Source organism: Acomys minous, assembly GCF_964271855.1.
Source record: "Acomys minous genome assembly, chromosome: 1".
NCBI classification, from domain to species: Eukaryota; Metazoa; Chordata; class Mammalia; order Rodentia; family Muridae; genus Acomys; species Acomys minous.
In genome coordinates, this window is record NC_140483.1 from 16005477 (window position 1) to 16027898 (window position 22422).

A 22422-nucleotide genomic window follows, 5' to 3' on the forward strand; every position below is an offset into this window, starting at 1 on the left:
TGGTTGGTTCACTGAAGCTCACAATAAGCCCCTCCCTATCACCTAGCTGTGTGTGTGTGTGTGTGTGTGTGTGTGTGTGTGTGTGTGTGTGCGCGCGCGCGTGTGCAGTGAGTATATCAGAAGTTTCCCTCAATTCTCCACCTTATTTTTTGAGACAGAGTCCTTTGCTAACCCTGAATCTCACTGACTTATCTATCTTAGAAGGCCAGTGATGTGCAGAGATCCGCTCCTCTCTGGTCCCTTCATGCTGGTGTGTGTGTGGGGGGTGGGGAGGTGGGTATCCCAGACGTGTGCTGCTGGACTTGGCTTTTACATGGGTGAAGGGGGCCTGAACTCATGTTTATGCAGCAAGCACTTTATTGACTGAGACATATCGCCTTCCCCTGGTCACCCCTTTTATCACCTCCTTGGCCTCAAAAGAGCTTCCATTTGCTGTGAACTTTGGGAGATACTTTGTGACTTTTTTGCTTAGGATGAAGGGTGTCCATACCATATTTTAGAGGAGAGTGAGCTATGCCTACTGTTCTTAAAGACCAACTACAGGGTTTAGGATCATGGCTTTGGGCCACAAGCTATCCGTCACCCTGGGACTGGGCTCGATTGTGTGGGGAATTACTCTATCTAGCCACAATAACAGCTGTAGACACCACAGTTCATGCCAGCATCGCTGATGTCATTGTTCAGTGCTTGTTGTCCCATGCAGATGTTGGGACAGTACCATGTCCTGAGCCTTCTGGAACATTAACATCTGGAGCCTGGAAGACACTGCCCCATATGTCTCCTCAGATTGCTCCTTAGAGCCTGTAGCCTTCCTGTGTGGTAAGTCAGAGCCTTACCGAGTTCTGAAAGTCCTTCTAGTGAGTGATGGCAGTTTGAGGTACCTGTCAACCATGCAATTGGTGCCCTAAGGGAGTACAGACCCTTCCCAATATCTCGTGTCCTTGAACCCAAACAACCAGAGATCTTGGGCAGAGCTGCATCCTGGGGACTGTGCTCGCAAGAGCTGGACTCTTTCTGACTTTCACAAGTTCTTCTAAAAAGACTCTAAGCACCTTCATGATGGGAACTGTGCTTTTCTTTGACGTGTATTTATTCAGCCAACACATACGACTTAACAGCTTTAGGGCAGAATGGGAAAGACTACACTCATTAATATTCACTTTGGCATAACCAGGAATTAGGAATGTCATCACATTTTTAAAAATGGCCCCCAAAGAATAAAAAAAGACAGCCAACAGAGCAAATTAGTAGACAAATAGACTAAGAAGTATGCAGCTGTCCCTCGAGTCAACGGGCTGCCAGAAAATTGCACATATTAACGAAGCAAGAGATGCTATGAAGGTGTGCCTAGTGGTTCAACAGCAAGACCCCCAGCATGTAGCGAGCATGCAAAGTTGTCTGAGAAACAGGTGATTGTTAATCAGCCCACCTTAGGAGCAGAGCAAAAGCAATGATGTCAACACCATCACCACAGCTAGAGCATGACCGCTGTCTTGGCACTTTCCACGTTAACTTTTCACTTCCTTTAAAAATCTTATTTAATCCAAGTCTTATTACCATTGACCATCAAAGCTTCGCTACAGACATTTTTACAGTCCTGACACTTGTGATCTAGCCTCTACAATTGGGTACGGCAGCTTTACCCGGGAGCGAGACTAGGAAGCATCTCAATTATGCCAGTGTGGCTATCACACACGTTCGGAGTGAAGATAACATCACTGTGTTCTTTGGAAACTTTGCTTTCTTTCAACTTTCCATTATCCTCAGGTCAGGAGTACATGCTCATCTTGACCTCTGATGGTATCCAAACTGGACTTAGGGACTGATGAGACAGAGATGGGGTCAAGAATCATGTTGTCATGGTAACCTGGAGGCACTTCTCTGATTCTAATCCTTGCCCTTGGATTTTTTTTTTTTTTAGAGTTCTTGAGAAGAAAGAAAAGGAGGCTACAAATGAAGTCTTTGATGTAACTAAGTCCTACTCCAGCTGGTGTCTTCTCAAGGGGTCTCCCTACCATTTTGCTTGCTACCTTGTGTCATGATCTCCTGGGTGTCCTCAGTTATAAGCTTATGTGTCTGGAACATTTTGTAGCACTTAGATTGGGGATATGTTTACAGGACAGAAACGGCATCCTTCCGAATAAAGCCCACCACTTTCTCCACATTCCCATTTGTACTTCTCTGGTGACCAGTGCTGTTGAATATGTTTTCATGAGCTTATTGGCCATTTTCATGTCTTCTATGGAGAAACGTCTATTAAAGTTCTTTGTCCGTTGTTTAATCGCTTTCATTGTTGTGTTTTAGGATGGCTTTATAAGTTCTAAATATTAACAGGGTCTCACTGTGAAGTCATGGCTAGCCTGAAACTCGCTATATGGACTGGGCTGGCCTATGAAATCATAGAGATCCACTTGCTTCTGCCTCCTGAGTTCTGGGATTCAAAGCCTATGCCACCATGCCCAGCCTTCTCTGAAAATATTTTTTTTTCTCATTCTGTCTGTTGTTTTCAATCTCTTGGTAGTCTCTTTTGGTGTGTAATGGACTTTTCATTTCTATATAACACTTTTTTAGTCCCTGATCTTAACCTTTTTTGTGTGTATGTGGCTCAAAACCCTTCCAATCTGTGGTTTTTGCTACAACAAGCCTGCCAATTAGAGTGACTAAGGATTGCCTGGTTTATTTTGTGCAAAGGATTCTTGCCCAATACAGTCTTTATTTACTCATAGGCCACTTCTAGTCACCAGCCCAAGAACTGTGAAAAGCCGTGTCCCCCCCCTGACCCCCCCACCCCTCCGCCCCCAGCCCCCCGCCCCGTGTATATGTGCTGTGGGCTTTCCTGGCTGTATTCCTTCCGAGACCAAGTAGAACTTACATTTCTGGCGTTGATGAGGGCAAATCTTGTTGGAATGACTTCTGGGTACTACATGTGGTTTAGAGAAACATGACCCCAAGGGTTCTCATCAGATGGATCGACTGCACTAGCATGAAGAACAGGCCTCACTAATTGGAAGGAATTAAAAGGAAATTGGGTTGAAGACTGGTTTCCGCCACAGGTACAGGTCTGAGGGAAGACGTAACACAGAGGCGACCATGCACACAGTTTAATAACTTCGGAGAGAGCCTGTGAAGCTTTAATGAGGAACGACAGGAAGGAACGAAACATTTTTTAAAAAATGTTTTGTGTTACAAGATTACATTTCCCTGCGGTTCTAGCTTTGTTTGGACATAAGATAGGCTGCTATTGTGTGGGTTTTACATTTTGTTTGAATTAGGTAACAAGTAGTCATTTGTTTCTGGGCTGGGGCTCTATCTCAGGGTCAGAATGCTTGCCTAGCACATGGGAGGCCCTGCTCCATCCACAGTACCAGAGTAAGTTACTCACTTTAAAAATACAGAAGAAATGTGATTTGAGTTCAGGATCTACTCTACTCTCTTCTTTCTCTCTTTTCCTTTCTTTGCAGAGTCTGGCCACGCACATGCTAAGCAAGGGCCATAGCCCTGCTCCTCACCCCCAGATGACCTGAGAAAGCCTTAATGGGCCAGTTTCTCAAAGTGCTGCTACTAGGGAATTCACAGGAGTTAAATACACCTTCCTTCCTCAGGCAACTCCCTTTTTTGGAAGGGGGCTAGTTTCCCCAGCTCAAACTCAATGCTTTCTCATAAGGCCATGAAGGGCACTCCTAGGCTGGCTGATGTTCCAAAGACCATAGGGAATGTGGCTCCTCACAGAATGAGGGCAAAGGTCTGTTCTTTCCATATCCAGACCCAGCACTGGATTTAACACAGAGTTGCCTTCCTATAAGCATTCAAATAAGTATCTAATGATTAAACTTCTCCATTAAAAGAAGTTCCTGCCCCATAAACCTTCCTCAATCCACAACGTCCAACTCTGGGAAAAGAAGACATCTTTTTCCTTGTTATTCACAAGAACCAGTGTCAGAACAAAACCAAAACAGGTGTTATTGAACTGGGGTTCCAGTGAACACCCCTCCTACAAAGCTCAGTCTCTCTTGGGTAATGCCAGAGTGGCTCTCTCAGTGTCCAGAGCAAGCTAGCTTGCTTGGGTTTGCACATATCACAGTCCCCAATGGCATATCACAGGAAGGACATTTATACTAGGACTGTCATCCTGAGGAGTGTGTACAACAGTGTCCCCAAAGAGAAACCAAGAGACCCATGATTGTGGCCTTAACATGACAGCAAGATGATGGTCAACTCATCAAGACAATGCGAGGCATCCATATTAGGACCCCTGGGTTATGCTTAGGTAGATACAGAGGTATGAAGTTCATAAGGCCAAAACCACTGAGTTCTAGTGGTGTGTCTGGCTAAAAGAGGCTGGTCAAACACTTAGTCTAATACCGTTAACCTGGAGAATATAAATATGTATTCCAGGAAGGGTGGCAAGTATCATCCTGGCTTGGGGTTAAGTGTAAGCAAAGGGAGCCACCACCTCTTTGGCGGGATTTGGGATTTAAAACTATTTTTTTTTTAAACTTCCGTGACTTTGTGAGTATATGCCACATGTGTGCAGTACCCACATAGGCCAGATGAGGGCATCAAATCCCCTGGAATTGGACTTGCAGGAGGTCATAACCTACCTGATGTGAGTACTGAGCAGCAAGCAAATGCTCTCAAGCATTAAGCTAGTTATCTCTCCAACTCAGTGGGATTTTGACAGACCTTGTTTACCTCCAAATGGTCTCATTCTTAGTCCCTTGCACTGGCATAGAGAATGTCCTGTTTAGACACACAGGTAATTTCAGAGTCCTTTGCTCAACAAACATGTACTGATTTCCTGAGATACTGTTGGCTTTCTACCTGCCCTGAAAATACAAACATATGTGAGATGGACAGGACCCTGGCAGGGAGCCTGTATGTCCTGGGATACCCAGAAATCCTGGTTTTATGTTATCTTGTATCCATCTGCTTTTGAGGTCCTAGATTTTTCACTTGTCATTACCATACTTTTACTAAAACAGTATGGGTGGTAGGGGCAGACCTTCCGGCTCTCTATCCACAGCTTGGCAGACACATGTAAGAGGGGTGTGGTGAACAAGAGGCCACACTTTACAGTGTGAGTCCTGCTAAACTGAGAAACATCTTCCGATGAATGCTTTTCTAGCTGATACACTGATGCAACTCATAACTGAGATGACATCTGTTCCACATGGAGAAATATGAAATTTAATTGTGAAACTTCATTCAATCCCATCAGAACGCAGTCAAACTGCAAAATGTCTGTGAGGAAGTGGTTGGATCTTAACATTCACACTCATCGGGGGAGCGCCTAGTTCTCGCTTTGCTCCTGGTCACTGTCTGGATTTGAAAAATATTTGAGACTTCGAAGAGTAAAATGGAATAGCATAAAATTGCTGATAGCAGGGAGCTTTGATGTCAACAAAACAAAGCAGTCTTTGTTGCTCAATCTGAGTGTTAAAGTTTTGGAAACAAGTCACCTAAATTAGAATTGAATTTTGTCCAAACTAAATGGTAATCTGTAATCAAGTGCTCAACAATAGAAAGAGGAAAACCTCAGGCTCTGAGGCTTGTAATGAACTGCAATTATTAGAAACAAAACCTGCAAACAGAGCACCCTGGAATATGAAGGACAAGAGTTCAAGCTACATAAAAGATTAAAATATGAGAAATTCTCTAGTTCCTCTTTATTTTCTGGAAATTGATGTATAATATTTTACCTATTTGAAAAACACATTCCACTGAAACAAAAAATACTATAGACTGTGAGGCTCATAATTTCCTAGGCTGCCAAAAGAAAGGGAAGCTGCAGGTATCAAAATGCACAGATAACTTTATATGTTATCACACAAAATATCTACATTGTGGTTTTAAGATAATAGTTGAAAAACACATCGTTAAGGAAAATACGATGTTGTGAGAGTTATATTAGTTACGTTTCAGTGACTATAACAAAAATACTGGAGGTGATCAACTTAAAGGGTTGAAAGGTTTATTTGGGTTCACAGTTTCGGAGGTCTCAGCCCACAGTCCATTGGCCTTGTTGGCTTGTGGTAGAAGTATGTGGGGGACCAAGGTTGATCACGCTATGTGAACCAGGAAGCAAGGGATAGTGATGGGAGGCAGAGTCATAACATCCACTTAAAGTGCACTCCCAGTGACGTAACTTCCTCCTACTAGCCCTCACCTGGTTAAGATCCCACTACCATTAGCACCGTGGCCTGGGACCCAGCCTTCCGCACATGGGTCTTTTAGGAATGTGAGTGGTCAGAAACATTCAAAATCCTAGCCAGACAAGACAGAGGCAGGTCAAAGTACACTAAGCTATAGCTGAAATAATTTTCCTTATTTTCTTTAACATTCAGAGAGGCAATTGAGACATGCAGAGATATATTTCATTCTGTAAGAGTGTTTGAGAGTAAATTCTGCACTTGACCTTGGCCAACAGGCTGAGAAGCACTTAGAGCGAATTCTGAAGGGGACATGGACTGTCTCCGTGGCTCACCAGTGTGCCCAGATCTGTGAGAAAAGACTTCAAAAACATTAAGTCGCATGGGGCATTCCTTTTCACTTTCAAAAGGGTCTTCTGTTCAGCTAATCAATTACATGGCCTCCTTACTCAGAAGAGGGAGAATGTGAAAGTGGCAAAGAAAAAGAGCAATCTTCTGGTTAGGTGCCTAGAGAGACCTTTTCAAACGCAACTGCACAGCATGGATAGCTATCAGAATCATATTAAATGCATTGTTGAGCTTGCATGAAAGAACAAGGCCATATCTAGTCAGAGGAGCAACTGAAGGCGGGGACTCCAGAGAAGCAGAGTAGCAACCTTAAGCCATTGGCCAACCAGGTGCTCTCATGGGCTTTGGCTTTTATGTGGCCTGGGCTGGCGGGTGGGGTTGGCATGTGAAACAGAAGACAGAGCCCCAGACCCATCCAAGATGGACATTTTATTAGGAAATTCTCCCTCTTCAACAAACGTCCCTCTCACATATTGAGGCCATGATTTTCTTGTCGTCTAGAGCTGCAAAACAGCAGGGAAGAAACTGGAACCTAGTATGAATCACTCACAGCCTGGGTTGCCTGTCTTGAGTCTCCGGATCTGGGTGGTCCCAAATATTTCAAGCTGAGAATGCAGCTTAGGCTATCCTTAGCTGGCACCTCGTAGAACTAAATACAAACACTGTAAAGTAAACCCTCCTTATCCAGGTATCCATGGCTCGGGAATAAAAATGGCAATGCAAAGAAGTTCCCAGACAAAAATAAACACCCAAGGACGGGAGGCACCACGGGACAGAACCGGCCAGAACTGCAGATGGCCCACGAGATGCACACATGGGTTTCAAGTAAACAACAGAAAAGTTGATTAACATCTTTAAGGAAATAAAGATGTCCAAAGAAATAAACAACAACAAAATGACCAGGAACGACCAATTTCTGCTCAGGGCTTTGTTTAAAAAAACAGAAGTGGGTTTAGCCTCCAATTTTAAATAACTAGACAGCCAGACAAAATATAAGAAAAAGGGGGAGAAGGGGGGGGTTTGAATAACAGTAACAGAGATGCAGGGGAAACCAGCCTTTGAGGGAAAGAGCAGTGTCAGAGACTGAGAGTCAACACAGAGGGATGAGGGACAGAATGTGGGGAGTCTGGGAGGGGGGAGTAGGGGGAAGCAGGACAACTGAAAAAAAATGTTAAATAGCAGAAATCAGAAAGCCATGGCTGCTCTAAGTTAGTCCACATTACACAGAGCAGTGGCTTTCAGGCCCTGCGGGGCTCCATTTACAAAACTTTGCCCATTTTGAGAGCTAATGCTGAGGCAGAGTGTCCCTGTATCTTGTTTTCCTAAGTACAGTACCGCCCTCTGTCCTACACAGACCAACAGCTCAGCAAATCAGGCAAGCAAGAGGCCACTGCCTCAGGAAATGTGTGGACACAGGGGCATATCAAAGCCTGACAGCAAAACCTGGCTTGTGAACCTACAGTGCTCACCAGACTGCTGAATGGATGCCACTCCCTCACCTGGACCATCTGTTTGAGTGGAAGTTTTCAGAAAGGCTGCCCCTTCCTATTGAAACCTCCTGGAAGGCTCAGCCATGATTAGATCTTCAGTGACTGGTGGAGAAGTTGGATTGTTGCAGGTCCAGAGTCTAACTATAATTTACCTCAGGCTCCCCTTAGTCCCTGAAAGAGCCATCCTTGCACCTTTCTATGTTGTACCTAACATCTGAGGCTAACAGATTTAAAAAAAAAAAAACCTTTTGGAATGTGTTAGCTTAAGAAACCCTAGATTCCAACAACCAAAAGCTGTGAGTCATCAGACAGTATCTGAGGCCCACTGCTGAGATTCCCCAACTTTTCTTTAACTGCCTATTTAACGTGTTCAGAAAGCGTCTTCTAACTTTCTTTTTCTCTGTACTCTAAAATCTTCATGAAACTGCTTCCGCATCAGAACACGGGAATTTGGGGTGACCTAGATCTGTGTTCGGGGGCCGTGGTCATTCATATCTGGCTTTGGAATAAACTATCTCTGATCCTCTGAGCCGCGAGCCGTGGGTTTTGTGTTGACATATAAAAGTAGAGACAGTGCACCCTGAGGCAGCAGCAGCGTCCACCCGACCTCAGAATGCTCAGTTCACACGCCATGGGAGCAACAGCAGCCGTCTCCAGGATGTATCTCCTCACTTGACGCAGCCCCCTTGGATCTCTCTTTTTCTGCACGCAAGTCTGCAATGACCCTCTTCACATCTGTGTCAGCTCCCAGCTCTTTCCTTCAGGAAGGCCTCCTTGAACACTGCCAACAACACACACACACTCACTCACACACACTCATATATACACTCACACACTCATATACATACTCACTTACACACACATACACTATATACACATGTACACATATACAAACTCACTCATACACACATACACTATTATACGAAGGGTAATGTGTGATCCAAGATCCACATTAATTAGCCAATAATTAACTAATAATTAATTAATTAATTACTCCAATAATTAACCTGAAATAAGAAGACCTGTGATTGCCAATGAGCAGCCAAGGAAGACTCAGTATTATAAGTGAGTAAAAGAATGAAACTGGCCCAGTACATGAATTCACTGTCACCCACTAGACTCTGACCATGTGGAAGGTAAGAGTGTGTCTATGCTTCTGACAGCATGTGGCTGCTCAGGGTGACGTTTTTCACTACCCACTGTGGAGCTTTTTGGTTGAGCCCTGATCTTCACACACAAGAAAAAGCCATCTAGACCTCAGAAATATAGTCAGCTATTGTTAGGAGCCAACAGGGCATGATGTAATGTGTATTTAAGCAGCCAGACCAGGAGGACTTGCTGATTCACAGGTCATCAGACAGAGAGAGCTTGACAAGGTAATGCTTTGATCATGAAGGCAAATTTCTCTGGTTGATTCACATTTGTTACAAAAGACACAGGGTTTAAGATCAGTCCAAATTGTTGTGGAGGTTTTAGTTTCTTAGTTATGTTATATAAACATGTTTTTGTTTTAATCCCAGGTGTGGGACATGGGATTGTCCACAGCAGCAAACTACTTGCCTCGTGTGGCTTTGAGACAGGCATGGTCTTTGCCAGTTGCAGTTAGTTTAATTCTGAGGACTCTTGAGGGCATAAATATGAGAGCCCAGAGAGAGATACTACTCCATGAAAGAAGAAGAATGCTAGTGCCTCCTCCTGCCCTGTCGCTTGTGGTTGCTGTTGATACAGCGTGACAAGAAGTCGGAGATATCCTGAAACAGAGCTTGGTATTGCCTCAAAGAACCCAAGCACCCTAAATAGCAGGAAGTAGTTAAAGAGAGCTATGCACTCTTTTCCTCCAGCCTTCTCTCTCTCCTACCTGGTGTTGGGGCATTGGAAGGAATTGGGGTGGAGAAGAGAGAAAGAGATAAAAGAGACCAAAAAAAAAATTTTTTTAAAAAAGAACACGCCAGTTCCAAATGAGTATATACCGAATGGGACCCGAGGCAGAGGCATTCATTATCATGATGGGCTCATACGCTAGTGGATTGAGTAAGGTAGACCAACAAGTAGCATGCAGCATGAGTGTCTGTGAGATGCCTCTAGAAGAGACACGGCTGTGACAGGGTTGGAAGAATTGCTCTGGAGCAACATATTGGGATAGAAGGTCTCAGAGAAGGCTTCGCAGAGGCGGTGCTATCCAGAGCCGGCCATGGGGAGCGCAGGAAGGAATATGCATTTCCAAAAAGTCATGCATGTGCATGTATGTATGTGTCTGTGTGCACGTGTGTGGAGACCAGAGGACAACCCCTGTTGCCAAGCTTGTTTTTGTGACACAGTCTCTCCCTGGCCTGGAACTCGACAGGTAGGCTGACACACTGACCTCTCAGGGGAGGCTGGCATGTTAGGCCACAAAACCTGGGAGTGTGCTCACAAAGGAGGGGAGCCGCCAAACTGAGAAATCACTTCCTGCAAGTTTTTTTTTATTGACCCTGTTTGTAAACAGCAGTAAAAAAGAGCAGAGAAGCAAAAGCAGGTAACGACTAGGGTCATCATGGTCCTGAAAGGCTGGATGAACATCAGAACAGGTGTCCTGAGGTCTACTGCTCCTCAAACCAGCAATGCGTTCACCGGAACCATCTCTGTCCCATGAGATCCCTGCTGCTCCCGAATGAAACTCAGCTTTGCTTTGGCTGAAGCATACGAGGGACGTTAGTCAACGTGGTACAATTTAACTGTTCCCGTGAATAAATCTATTTGAAAATTATTCAATTACACAACAGAATGAATTATCACCTCATTTGCATGGACCAAAAAAAAAAATCTATTAATGCTCAATTGAGCCTGAACCAGTTGTGAAACAGGTGAGAATTTATGGTTGGGCACTCTGATTGAAGCTCAATTAATGTTCAAGGCAGTTTTTTAATGAATTAAGCCCTGACTCATTTGTATGCTCCATTCCTTCCAGTGCCTAATTGTGCCTAAATCAAGCTCTCCTTGAGTAACCGCAGAGCCCTCAGGGTGCCTAAGGGCATCCTGGCCTCCTCTGTGCACTGGCCTGGACTAACCACAGCCACCCTCCTCCAGCTGTTTGCCTTCTGTAACAAACGGAACGACTTGTGCTATGGCGATTAGTTATCATTAACGATAACAATAAGCTGAGAGTTTGGAATCCCCCATTTAGCCCAATAGTTTATCACAATGGGTACCAGCCACGCTCTACATCAACACAGCACATGGAGGAGCAGCTGTGAAGGGTTCAGCCTCGGAAGGGTGGATGGCGGGGGCGGGGAGACAGGAAAGCCTGGTGAAGCACACCAGTGGTCGGGGTAGGTAAATGAGAGAGATGGCGGCTTAGCTCCATCAGCTGAGGCAGCAGATTGCCATGGCTCCCCCTTCCCATCCGCACCCCTCCTCCCGTTGTGTGGACCAAGGGCTGGTGTGCACATGATCATCATGTGTCACACTTGGCTGTTTCGTGCCTGCCCCTGTCCCTGCCTCGCCTCCCACCCCACCCCCACCGCAATGCTCCTGAGCTGATTCCTGCAATATTGTTCCCAGCGCCCTGCCTATTACCAAGACCTACTGAATACTTTTGCCTGGAGGAGTGATCAGAACAAACACAAGGTTTAAAACCAAACTTCTCCTTAGGCTTCACATTTCCCCAGCCATCTCTTGTATGTGTTTGGTCGGCTCCACCAGATCCTGGGGGAACCAATCCCTTGAGCTCCTCTGGTTCCCGTAGGCCAGAATCCCCGACGCTCATCCAAACAGCCCTGACCTCCATGCATAGCAGTCATATGTTATGAACCAAGCAGGATCTGAAATGCAACACGAACTTCCTATCCAGTGTGAAGGCTCTTCAGAAGAAAGCCCCCTTCTAAGTCCACACAGACATGGTTTTCTTCAACCTTGTAACACGCTACCCACGAGCTCCGCCCCAGAGCTCCTCCTAGTGTGGTGGCCGTCAGCTGGTATTCCGTGGAGGATGTGTCTGGCATCACACCTTGGTCAGCAGGATTAGCAGGTGCAGCTGGGGGTCCGCAGTAGCTACCCCTTAACCCGTTCAGCCCCAGTGAGTTTCTAGTTTCTGTAATTTTACTTAACTCTGTGCAGGGAGTTTAACACTGGGCTCTCTTAGATCTGTGTCAGGCAGCCATCCTGTGTGCTGGGCACGTGGGCTGAAGGCTTCAATGTAATGAAAGCAACTTAGAATCCATTTGGCCAAGAGCAACACCTGCTTTTGTGAGCTGGAGTGGATGAAGTGCTACAGCGGTTCCCCGCTGAACCCAGATTGCAAAAAGTTAGAATATGCTTACACAGTGGCCTTTTCACCTTTGAAACAGATGTTCCGGAAAGGCCTCCCAGACGCGTTATCCATGGACCTAATTTTGTTCCAGATGTGAAGAGCTAGAATAAAACCCCAGTTTCAAGGTAGAAACTGGGGACTGAAGTGGCTCCTGAGTACCAGTGGTGGTGCTGGCATCCACGTTCCCTGGCCTCACCTGAGTGTGGCTCTGCCAGCCCAGGTGGCGTCGTCTCCTGTGGAAACCACAGCTGTCCCACTCCATCACATTTCCTTGGGAGCTTGGTGTGAAGAAAGCTGACAAATTCCAGTAGTGAGACTGCTGGATCTGGGATTAGTTCCCAAGGCTGCTACTCTCAGCCAGATGCTTGAGGAAACTCATTATCACAGGCACAGTGAACCTGGCGTCATTCGCACTTCCTGTGTGCCCTTCATTACCCAGCTGGTGTGCAGCCAAACCTCGGGACCCATAGGATGATAACCTCTCCTACTGAGAGAAGGCTGGGACCTGTTCTCTCTGGAACGCCTCTCAGAGCTGGTGCCTCCCAGAGAAGGAAACCCACCGTGTGATCCTGTCTGTCAATGGTGGGCAGCTCCCAGCTCTCCAGGTTGGGAAATGGACCCACGTTTCTTTCTGGAGCCCTCCCAGGAGAAATAGGAGGGCTGCGTGGTGAAGGTGCCATTGGGGTTATGCAGCTTTCCTGCTGATGGGGAATGTGAGGTGGCTTTGTGGACTCTAGGGACAGGTGAAAATAGCTGAGATTGGCTAAGTTCCTCCATGGCTGGTGCCAAGTGTGGCACTTCGGGTCACTGAGGTCCAATGAAGGTCATCAGAGGCCTGCTTCCCCTGCACAGAAGATCAGGGTCAAGAGCATCTTACTGAGCAGTGTGTGTGTGTATGTGTGTGTGTGTGTGTGTGTGTGTTGTTGTTGTTGTTGTTGTTGTTGCTGCTGCTGCTGCTGCTGCTGCTGATAAGGACTGAATTTGGCTTGCATATGCTGATCAAGTACTCTACCACTGAGCTACTAAGCTGTAGTGTCCCCCTCTGGCATTTTTGCTTTTTATTTTGAGAGAGAGTCTCACACTAAGTTGCCCAGGCTGGCCTTGAATTTACAATCCCCCTGCCTCTACCTCCAGAGTAGCTGGGATTCTGGGGCCTGTATTAGTAGGCTCAGCTCTTAACATTGTAATGTGACATTTGGTTGAGCCCTGCTTGTGGCTTGGGTCTGCAATGAGAGACTTCCTTTCCTTTTTCTTCTTTATGTCAGGTTTCACCCTGCCACTGGCACCTAGCCACCAGGCTCAGCTTAGCCATCATAGAAACAGGCAAGGTCAAGGAAATCACACACTGGAGTCTCTGGCCCTCCCAGAGTCAAAACTCTCACTTATATACTTCTATATTCAGGCTTTATGGACATTTCATATCTATTGACAAGTATTCACTGGACATCGGCAACCTTCCAGGTGCTGTGTGAGTTTGAACAAAGAACTCCACCTCTCTGTGCCTCAGTTTCCCAATCTTTGCCATAAGATTGATCGCTGTGAGTTGCTGTCATAACTAGACACCACGAATCACTTGGAACAGCTTCCGAGGCACAGTGAGAGGCGTTGTTACTCTGCGTCGTTGAGAAACATCCCTCATGGAGAGCTGATTTACGTGCTGCGCTAACTGCCTGCCACGTAGCTGAAAAGCCAGAAAATAGATATTGGAAACAATTTTCTCCTTTTCCCTCTGATCCAGTAGTTCATAAATTAGCCTCTGTTTCCTTTGAAAGGTTGTGGGGGCGGGGGAGTCATATTCTTGTTTCTGCCTTTCGACTTATGGGAGGGAGAGAGTGCGACTGTTGGGATGGTAACTGTGTCTCCTTCCCCTACCCTTCCCCCCCCTCCCCCCCCCGCCCCAGCCCCAATGCACCCTGCCTTCCTCTCTGGAGAACCACTGCAGTCTAGGTAAGGGACCCAGTGCTGCTGGCCTGAGTCTGAGTCCCGGGGCCCCTGTGGGGTGGCAGAGAGAGCCCTGCCTGCTCTGCTGGAATTAAGAGGGTGTGGGGCTTCACTTCCTCGTCAGCTCTTGCCAACTGACTTAGAGTCTAGAAGGAAGAGATGCCCACTGGTAACCTTAGAAATTAAACTAAGGGAAGATAAAGTCGGAACCCAAAGGGAAACGGAGAAGTCTCCCATCTTCCATCTAGTCAAGCCCTCCCTTATGGTGGCTAGTGGCAGTGGGCAGAGAAAAAGATCAGCTGTGCCGGCTTTGCTGCCCAGAGGTCTGGCCACACTGGGGGTCCTGATGCTCTGCTCCTAGTTTAGGGGGGAGGAGTGGAACGCCAGAAGAGAAAAGACGGATCAAACTTGGGTCACAATAACTGATGCCTGAACTCAGGCTGCAGCCACAGAGAGTCACACATCACATCGTTTCTCCCCTAATGGCTTGCACATATCAAGCCCAGGGAGTTAATCAGCAGACAATTGCTGCTTGGATTGTTAAAAAAAAAAAAAAAGATTCTGTCTCTGTAAATTCTATAATGAACTATGAAAATACCACCGGCCAGAGAAGAGGCAGGAAGGGAGGGATAAAGAAAGTGGGAGGCTGAACAGTCTCATAAAAAAATAAAAACAACTTCTTTTCTGTGTCCCAGAGATGCTCTGAGCTCACCCTCCTTGCTTCCTAACAGTCATTAAAATGTATAAAAATGAATGTTTTTAAAGCAGCAATACCAAGAATTATCACTGCTGCAGTTGCCTGGCAACCTGAGACTTTGGTTATTTTATTTCTAAACAGGGAATGCTATAAACTGGTATCCGGAGTTTGTGCAAATAGTTCTAAATTGATGTTCTCCCCGTAAATCAGGGGAGATAATCCAGCATTAATGTGCATTTGAGGAGGTTAAATATGCACATGTACGCTTCTCTCACTCACAAGATCCTTACACGGAGCTTCTCCCCAATTTCATGCTATCTTGAATCAATCTTATTGCTGATATTCGTTTGCATTTTTCCTGACAAATATCTACTTAATTTTATGGTATGTATAAGTAATGCACATTCAAAACCAGAGGGATAGGACTGAGCGACACCAGGGGACTGGAATGTCATGGCCGACAGCAGTCTGCGCCACTTCCCCCAGTTTCCCACACCTCTTCCAGTCTCCCAAACCTCTCAGAGTGAGTTCCCAGTTCTGAGAAAGTGGAGAAGCCCCAGGTCTACCCAGATGCTAGGAGGGTGAGTGATGAGATTTTTAAGGCTGGTGGGAGAATGCCTGTACACTGTGGCGATGGCCCTGTACACCCCAAACTGCCCCGCTGCCGCTGCACCTGTTGTCTGCGGGCACCTGCGCCCCACTGCCGCTCAAATGAGAAGTGTTAACATTTTAGGAAAAGCTGGCTGTCTCTGTGTAGGAAACGCCATGCCTCCACCCCCCTGAGTCACAGACTTGAATTTGTTTCTAGTGTTGCGTGCTGCTTTGAGTGGATTGCTGTGCCCAGGTGCTCTGATGTCCTTAAAATAATGTTGGTTCCTTACCCCCACTGGAGCCCGAGGAGGCAAGCGATCCCACTACAGGCTGTGCAAGCTGTGGCACTGTGGTGAGACAGGGACTTCTGGGATGTGGTGCTGCCTGGAGCACTTGCTGTTAGTCTGATGTCTGACAAGAGACTGGCCCCAACGCATTTCAAGCCTGGTGCAGCCATTCATCCATAGAGAGCAAAGTGGAGTGAGCCTAGGTGATTGCGCATGGTGCTTGCTAGAGACTGCCGTGAATTAACGGGGTCTCAGGCCATCGCTCAGAACAAACCCACCATCGAGGGGCTGAAGCAGGGCTTACACCACAGGTGGCTGTGTGGCCCCGTTTCACAAGCTGCCAGAGAAGAGCGCCGGCAATAGACACAACATGAGAGCGTAACGGGGTAATTTTCCACGACCTTATTAAATGGGCGTCCAGACATTAGCAAATACATATCTGCGGTTTAGAAGCAGAGTGCAAACACCCTGCCGGCAAATGAGCAGATAGATGCGAGGCTTTGGGATTAGATTCCTTAAATAGCAAAGGGATGAAGAGGGTTCTCGGGACGAGGCCTCCAGAACTCGCTTGGGACAGCTTAGAAGCAGCTTTTCAAGAATGGGCCTGTGCAGAAGCGGCCAGCTCAGCAGGACAATGACTGTCGTGTGTCACAAGCTCCCAGACTTCCTACACAGAACATAACTCCCCCCAGAACAGAGGCAAGACCAAGCGCGGAGCCACAGTGACCCTCTAGGCCCACACAGGAGCTCCCTCCCACACCCCACTCCCTTCTCCAATCAACAGCAGCCTGCTCTCCTTTCCTTCACAGGCATTCATCCCCAGGCACCAACTCATCAAGGAGAATCAGAGATTTGTACCAAAAAAAAAAAAAAAAAAGTCTCTTGTTTCTCTTACGGTCAGTTCACAAGTTTCATTTTGCAAAAGTGCAAGTACACTGGTTTGGCTTCTGAGAGGTCCGTAACAAGCCCTGGCTCATATTGGATCGTGTGGCTTATTAAAGAAATGGCTTCTTGAAATGCAGAGACAGTTATAAATGATGCTACAGGCTTGAGGCATCACTGTGAGAAGGATATGCTTTCTCTGGGGGGTTTGTACCGGTCACAAGGCAACGTCTGAAAGGGATCAGGTTCCCTTGTAGGGAACTTGGTTGTGGCTAGAATTTCTGAGTCGCTGGAAAGTCTGTGACCCTCTGAAGGGCTGGGATATCAAAGCACGTTACCGAGGCCAAGTTTACGTTGGCAGATCCTTGCAGTGGCCCCTCAGGGGCCAGCTTCAAAAGCCAAGACCTAGGAAAGTGGTTTGTGGCACGAGAGAGAGAGAGAGAGAGAGAGAGAGAGAGAGAGAGAGAGAGAGAGAGAGAGAGCGCACTCCTGCCATTACCTCTGCTCACTTTCTTCCTGCTCTGTCAATTGTGGAGATTCCTAGCACCTCACTGCACAGGAAGTGGTGAGGACTGGCAGACAACTATAACGAATGAGCCTGGGAGGAAATTTGCAAATGTGCTGTCAGAAACCTCAGAACAAGGACAGATTTCCCTGGGTGTGAGACTCCCTGGAGTTACAGAAGAGCACTTTGTGCTTCCTGTCACTGAGGAGCAGACTGGAGTCCTGGTGCCTTGCTGATCTGCCCCCGCCAGCGCCAACCCGCCCCCCCCCCCAATGCTATTCTGAATGGCATCTCCATTTAAGATTGATAACTGGATGGCAGAAGGATTGGCCAGGCAGCCTGTGCTGTGTAATGGCTGAGGTGGGGAACTGACTGCACGCATGAGCCTCTCATCTGGAGAGTCAGAACCACTCAGGGCACATCAAGGGTGCCTGTGGGAGCACCCGGGGTGGGTAATGAATCCCACCTCACTTTCTGGCTTGCTCACATGACAAATTGTCCAGTACAGTGATGAAGAGAAATGGAGGCAGACTATATCCCCTCTGTGCACATTTCAGTTGATTTCCCAGAAGCAAGCACAAGTAATGCTGCTTCTGAGCAGTTGTCTAGGTGACAGATGAGGATCAGTAGGGTCTTGTGTTTTGGAGAGATGGGGGAGGGCAAAGAATACGAAATTTGATTTTCTGGGATTTTCCCCCCTGAAAATGAATAGAACACTAGGAAACTGTACAGACTAGATGCACAGCCTTCCCTGGGAAGCCAAGGCAAAGAGAAGGCTTGATGCCCAGAAAGTTTTAGTCTGCTAACGCAATATGCCATAGTGTGACTCTAGCGGTCTTATGAAGAGGCTGTGGACCATACTGGTGGGCTGACCATCCTGCTGTATAGAAGCAGCCAATATCAGGCAGCGCTTGATGAGCACAGGGACCAGCCTCAATGACCACGGTCTCCCAAACTGGGGAAAAGCTATTCAGTTTGATCCTGTCACCAACCGCCTGGAAGATTTGAGTAAATCTTTGTCTTCTCTTCCTGTGTCCTGAAAGAGGACAGTTTCTAGTCCGTTAGTCAAGGGTGATTCACAGATACCAAATACCAAGACTGTGCTGTGGCTGAGAATCCAAGAAGATGTCAGAGCAAAAGTCTTGCAAAGCATATGCAGAGTGCCAGTGGTTATGGATCAAAAGATTTCTGGACAGATGGCCCGGTCATTAGATGGCTAGCCAGGCCACTGTGCTTCCTGATGCCGAGCAGTGGACTGCTCAGCAAGCTCCTGGTAACTTGTTAGGCAGGACCAGGGTCATTGATGGAAGCTTGTGTCCACAGCTAATGGCTGTTGGGGTCAGGGAACCGCTCCTTGACACAGCCTCATGCAGACACAACATTTATGTTAAGTCTCTGTTCACATGCAATATAAACATTTTGCTCATCACCTGTGTGGCCAAGAGGTTAGGAAGGGACCCCTGGCTCCAAGCAGAAGGATGTTTGGAGGGGCTGGTGGCATTCTATTACAGCCCGTCAGCTTTCCCAAGAGGGCAGGTGGCTGGCCCTTGGGACTAGCCGATGTTAAACATATGTTTAATCTAACAAGAAACCTTGAGCTAGTAATAAAAACAACTCAAAGTGTTCGCCAAACTACAAGCAGAAGGAAGTTACTTTACCTAGTCAAAAAAAAAAAAATCAAATGTTTACATTTATCCAGCCCTCCCACCATCAATTCAACAATCTGAATAGACAAATATTTATAAAAATCATAAATGTAGGCCACTCTTTAAGAATAAAGCGGGAGTGACCTGCCACCCAGCCTCACAGCAAGGCAGTATGTTGAACTGTATCTGCCTGATGCCCAGGAAGTTATGATGCTCAAAGCTAGGAGTCTCACTTCCTGGATGTCAAGAGGTCCTGTAGCTCCTTTTGTCTTTGGAAGATCTTCAGACTTGGTAGTTCTGTTATGCAAAGACTTTTTTCTTTGACAGCGCCCTAACATTCTGGGTTATTTCACAGCAAAAAAATCAAGGAAAATGAAACTTGATAAATCCTCACCTTGACATTGTTTTCCCACTGGAAATGAACCTTACAAGGGTAGGAAATGCCACTTTGGGGGTTATGTGGCTTGGATACCAAATTTCAAGAAAGGGCACAAACAGGGTTATAAGTACCAGGTAGGCCCCCCAGGGCATCCCAGGATGATTGTCCTGCTGGGAAACAGTATCTGGGGGTCTGTTATCAACTTGGACCAGAGGAAAGGAGAAACCAAAGGTTTGCCTTGAGCCTCAGGCTCTGTGGCAGCATCCCCAACTCCCCTGCCCCTCCCACTGCAGCCATTTTTACTCAAAGGATTTTTATGGGTTAAAACAAAATATTCCTTCATATTTACTCATGGCAACTCTGTGAGGCAAATGCTGTTTCCACTTAAATCTGATAAACGGGAGCTGAGTGAGGTCATTGGCTGATCGCCATTGGTCATTGGTGACAGCCTTTCAGATTAAAAAAAAATTTTTTTTTTACACCTAGTCTGTATTTTATGTCACTGTGATGCATATAAAATAGAGTCGCAATCCTCATTTTCAGATGAGTGGAGGTTCCTGTCACTAGTAGGAGATCCAGCTGGGCTGGCCAGTGGTGGTGAGGGGTGAGCAAGGCTGGGACATTCATGAGCATTGGTGACATGGCATGCTTAGGGCTGTGCTGAAAATGGTAGAAACTCTGACTCTATCTTCCTGGAAGAGTAGTGGTAAAAAGAGAAGGAGCCTGTTTGTGGAGTAAACATTTCCACGGGAAGAGACATGGCAACGCCCCCAACCCCTGGCTTTTTAAGCGTTTCTAAGCAGGGACGTCAGGCGACATACAGGATTCCTGTGGTATGCCTGTGATAATAAAGGGGTCTTAAACTAAAAATTACTTGCTGTTTACCTGAAATTCATATTGAAGGAGTTCTACTCTTGCAGCGTTATTCTGGCTGCCCCATTCCCCTTTGGTCACTGTTTGTGACACCACGGAACAGAGCCATCGACGCGTGGATAATTATGACTGCGGTCCTCTGTTGACATGGCTTTCTATTTCATCCTAGAGGCCTCAAACTAGGACTGTGTTGGAATTAAGTATGTGCAACACTTTCCAATTTGGAAGATGATGCATTATACCATCATTAGCTAAAGTTAATCTCTGTCACTGAACTCATAACCCATCCAGACTGACCCTTAGCTGCACCTCTCCCAGGGCAGCCCTCCTGGACGGGGAGACCCACTCCGGACTCTAACACTATGCTCACGCCATCTTGCTGTTCAGTAGGAGAGTCACTTACTTGTACGGGATGTGCTTGCTCCCATTGACCAGGGCCAGGATGACGTTGCCCAGAGCAGACAGTGAGAGGCACAGCCCGGAGCCTCCTTCTCGGTTTTTGCTGAGCGCTTTCACACAACTGCCGAGATCAATGAGATGTAGGCGGCTGCGGCCTCCAGACACTGCGCAGGGGAGAACACAAGAGAAAGAACGGGAGAATGAGTAAGTTCCGGGCAACACATTTTCTCTTCCTGTAGCTCTTTGGGGATCTTGGGAGATGAATATTTGGTGACCCAAACAAGTCAGGCTGAAGTTACAAGTAGCATCAGTGCTCTTAAATTGTTTCTTCCGTATACCACAAACCCTCTAAAACCTACATGTTGTTTATTTTAAAGAATGCTTTCTGCAGATCAAATGGCACACTGATGGAGGGTAAGGAATACACCTGACTATCCCCTGGATGCCAGCGTTCTGAAACTTACAAAGTTGAAACCTGAACAGTTCCCAAAGGATCGTCTACTCTAGTTTGTCATTTTCAGGCTGCCAGCCGAAAGCTCAGCCAGGAACCAGGTCGGTAACTTCGGGAAAACCTGGAGGATGTGAGATCCAGGTGCAAAGGCAGGGAAGACCCAGCTATTTGCTGAGCGCCTGCCAGTTGCCAGGTGCGCAGGCATCCGTCTCATTCAACTCCCACACAAAATCATCCAAACACCGTCATCATCTTCTTGTAGGTGAGAACGTTAAAGTTTGGAGAAGTTAAGAATTTCACCCATGAGTTCTGGCTGCAACGAAGTAACAGGGACCAGACTGGGTCTTGTGTCCAAAACAACCAAAGATAAACAGAATGTATAAAGTAGCTGTATTTAAGACACTAGACATTAGATAGAGGAGAGCGATTCTAGAGGCACAGGAGATGAATAAGGCAGGCACTCCTGATGCCTCCTCTGCTAACTGTGCTGACGGAGTTCCCAACTCCTGATGCCTCCTCTGCTAAGAGTTCTCAGGCTCAAGGCAAAGAGCCCAGCTAGAACCTGGTAGACCCACTGAGCTCAAGGGAGATAGAATTCAAAGCCTGGGGAAACCATGTGTAGGACAGAAGACTAGAAAGGAAAGAACTTGGGAATTTGCAGACGGTCTCTGGAAGATTCAGCTGCGTGCTCACCAGCAGGTGCACATGAGGTCCTGCTGATGCAAGGCCAGAGGCGACTGCTCCCAGTAGTCAGATGGGAAAAATCTACAAGTTCATGAGAAAAGGTAAGTGAGCATGAATGGAAGCGGGCGGGTGATACACATGGTGAAGAAGTGTTTGAAATAATCCCAGGAAAGCACAGCTATTAGAATCCAGAGAAACAGTGAGGAAAAAGTTACTGCCATTCTGTGTCAATGTTCAAATGCATAAGTAGAGACTTGGCTACCCTGGTCTGTATAACAAGATCTGTGTCAATTAAAATGAAAGTGTATACAATAACTTCTAAGAGATTAAAAACAAAGATGGAATTGCGTCTGGGAGTTTATGGCAGGTTACACATTAGCAAAAAAAAGGAAAGGTTAGTAAATTTGATAATAAATCAATATAAATCTTCAATGTAAAATATAGAAAAAAACATAAAAGTAAGCAACAAAAGTAAAGAGTGAGGGTGGAGGGAAAGAGAGGAGAGGTAGGAAATTAAAAGGGCTACAGAACACATATGGCTGGATTTGCAGAGGGTGATGCAGACACAGTATTTGAATAAACAATAGCCAAAGGTTTTTCCCGAATTATGAAAACTATCAGCCCACAAATCTAAAAATCTCGGTCAGCCCCAGGAACAAGGAAAATGAACAAACCCAATGAAGCATGCAATTACCGCACTGCTCAGAGCAGAAGAAGAGAGAAACAGCCCAAAGAGCAAAACCATATTCCATACAAAGAAACAACAATAAGTATGGTGGCCAATTTCTACATGGAAATAAGTAAGAAGATGA

At 46.4% G+C, this 22422-nt stretch overlaps 1 protein-coding gene across 2 annotated transcripts in view; it reads right to left on the minus strand.

Annotated features, from left to right (window-relative positions):
* Positions 1-22422, minus strand: part of KIF26B (kinesin family member 26B) — a 415238-nt gene that overhangs the window by 34130 nt on the left and 358686 nt on the right. For both annotated transcript variants that reach the window (XM_084791649.1, XM_084791650.1), the window contains one exon: positions 20480-20639. In XM_084791649.1, coding sequence (XP_084647775.1) covers positions 20480-20639 — 160 coding nt within the window. The remainder of the gene's footprint in view (positions 1-20479; positions 20640-22422) is intronic.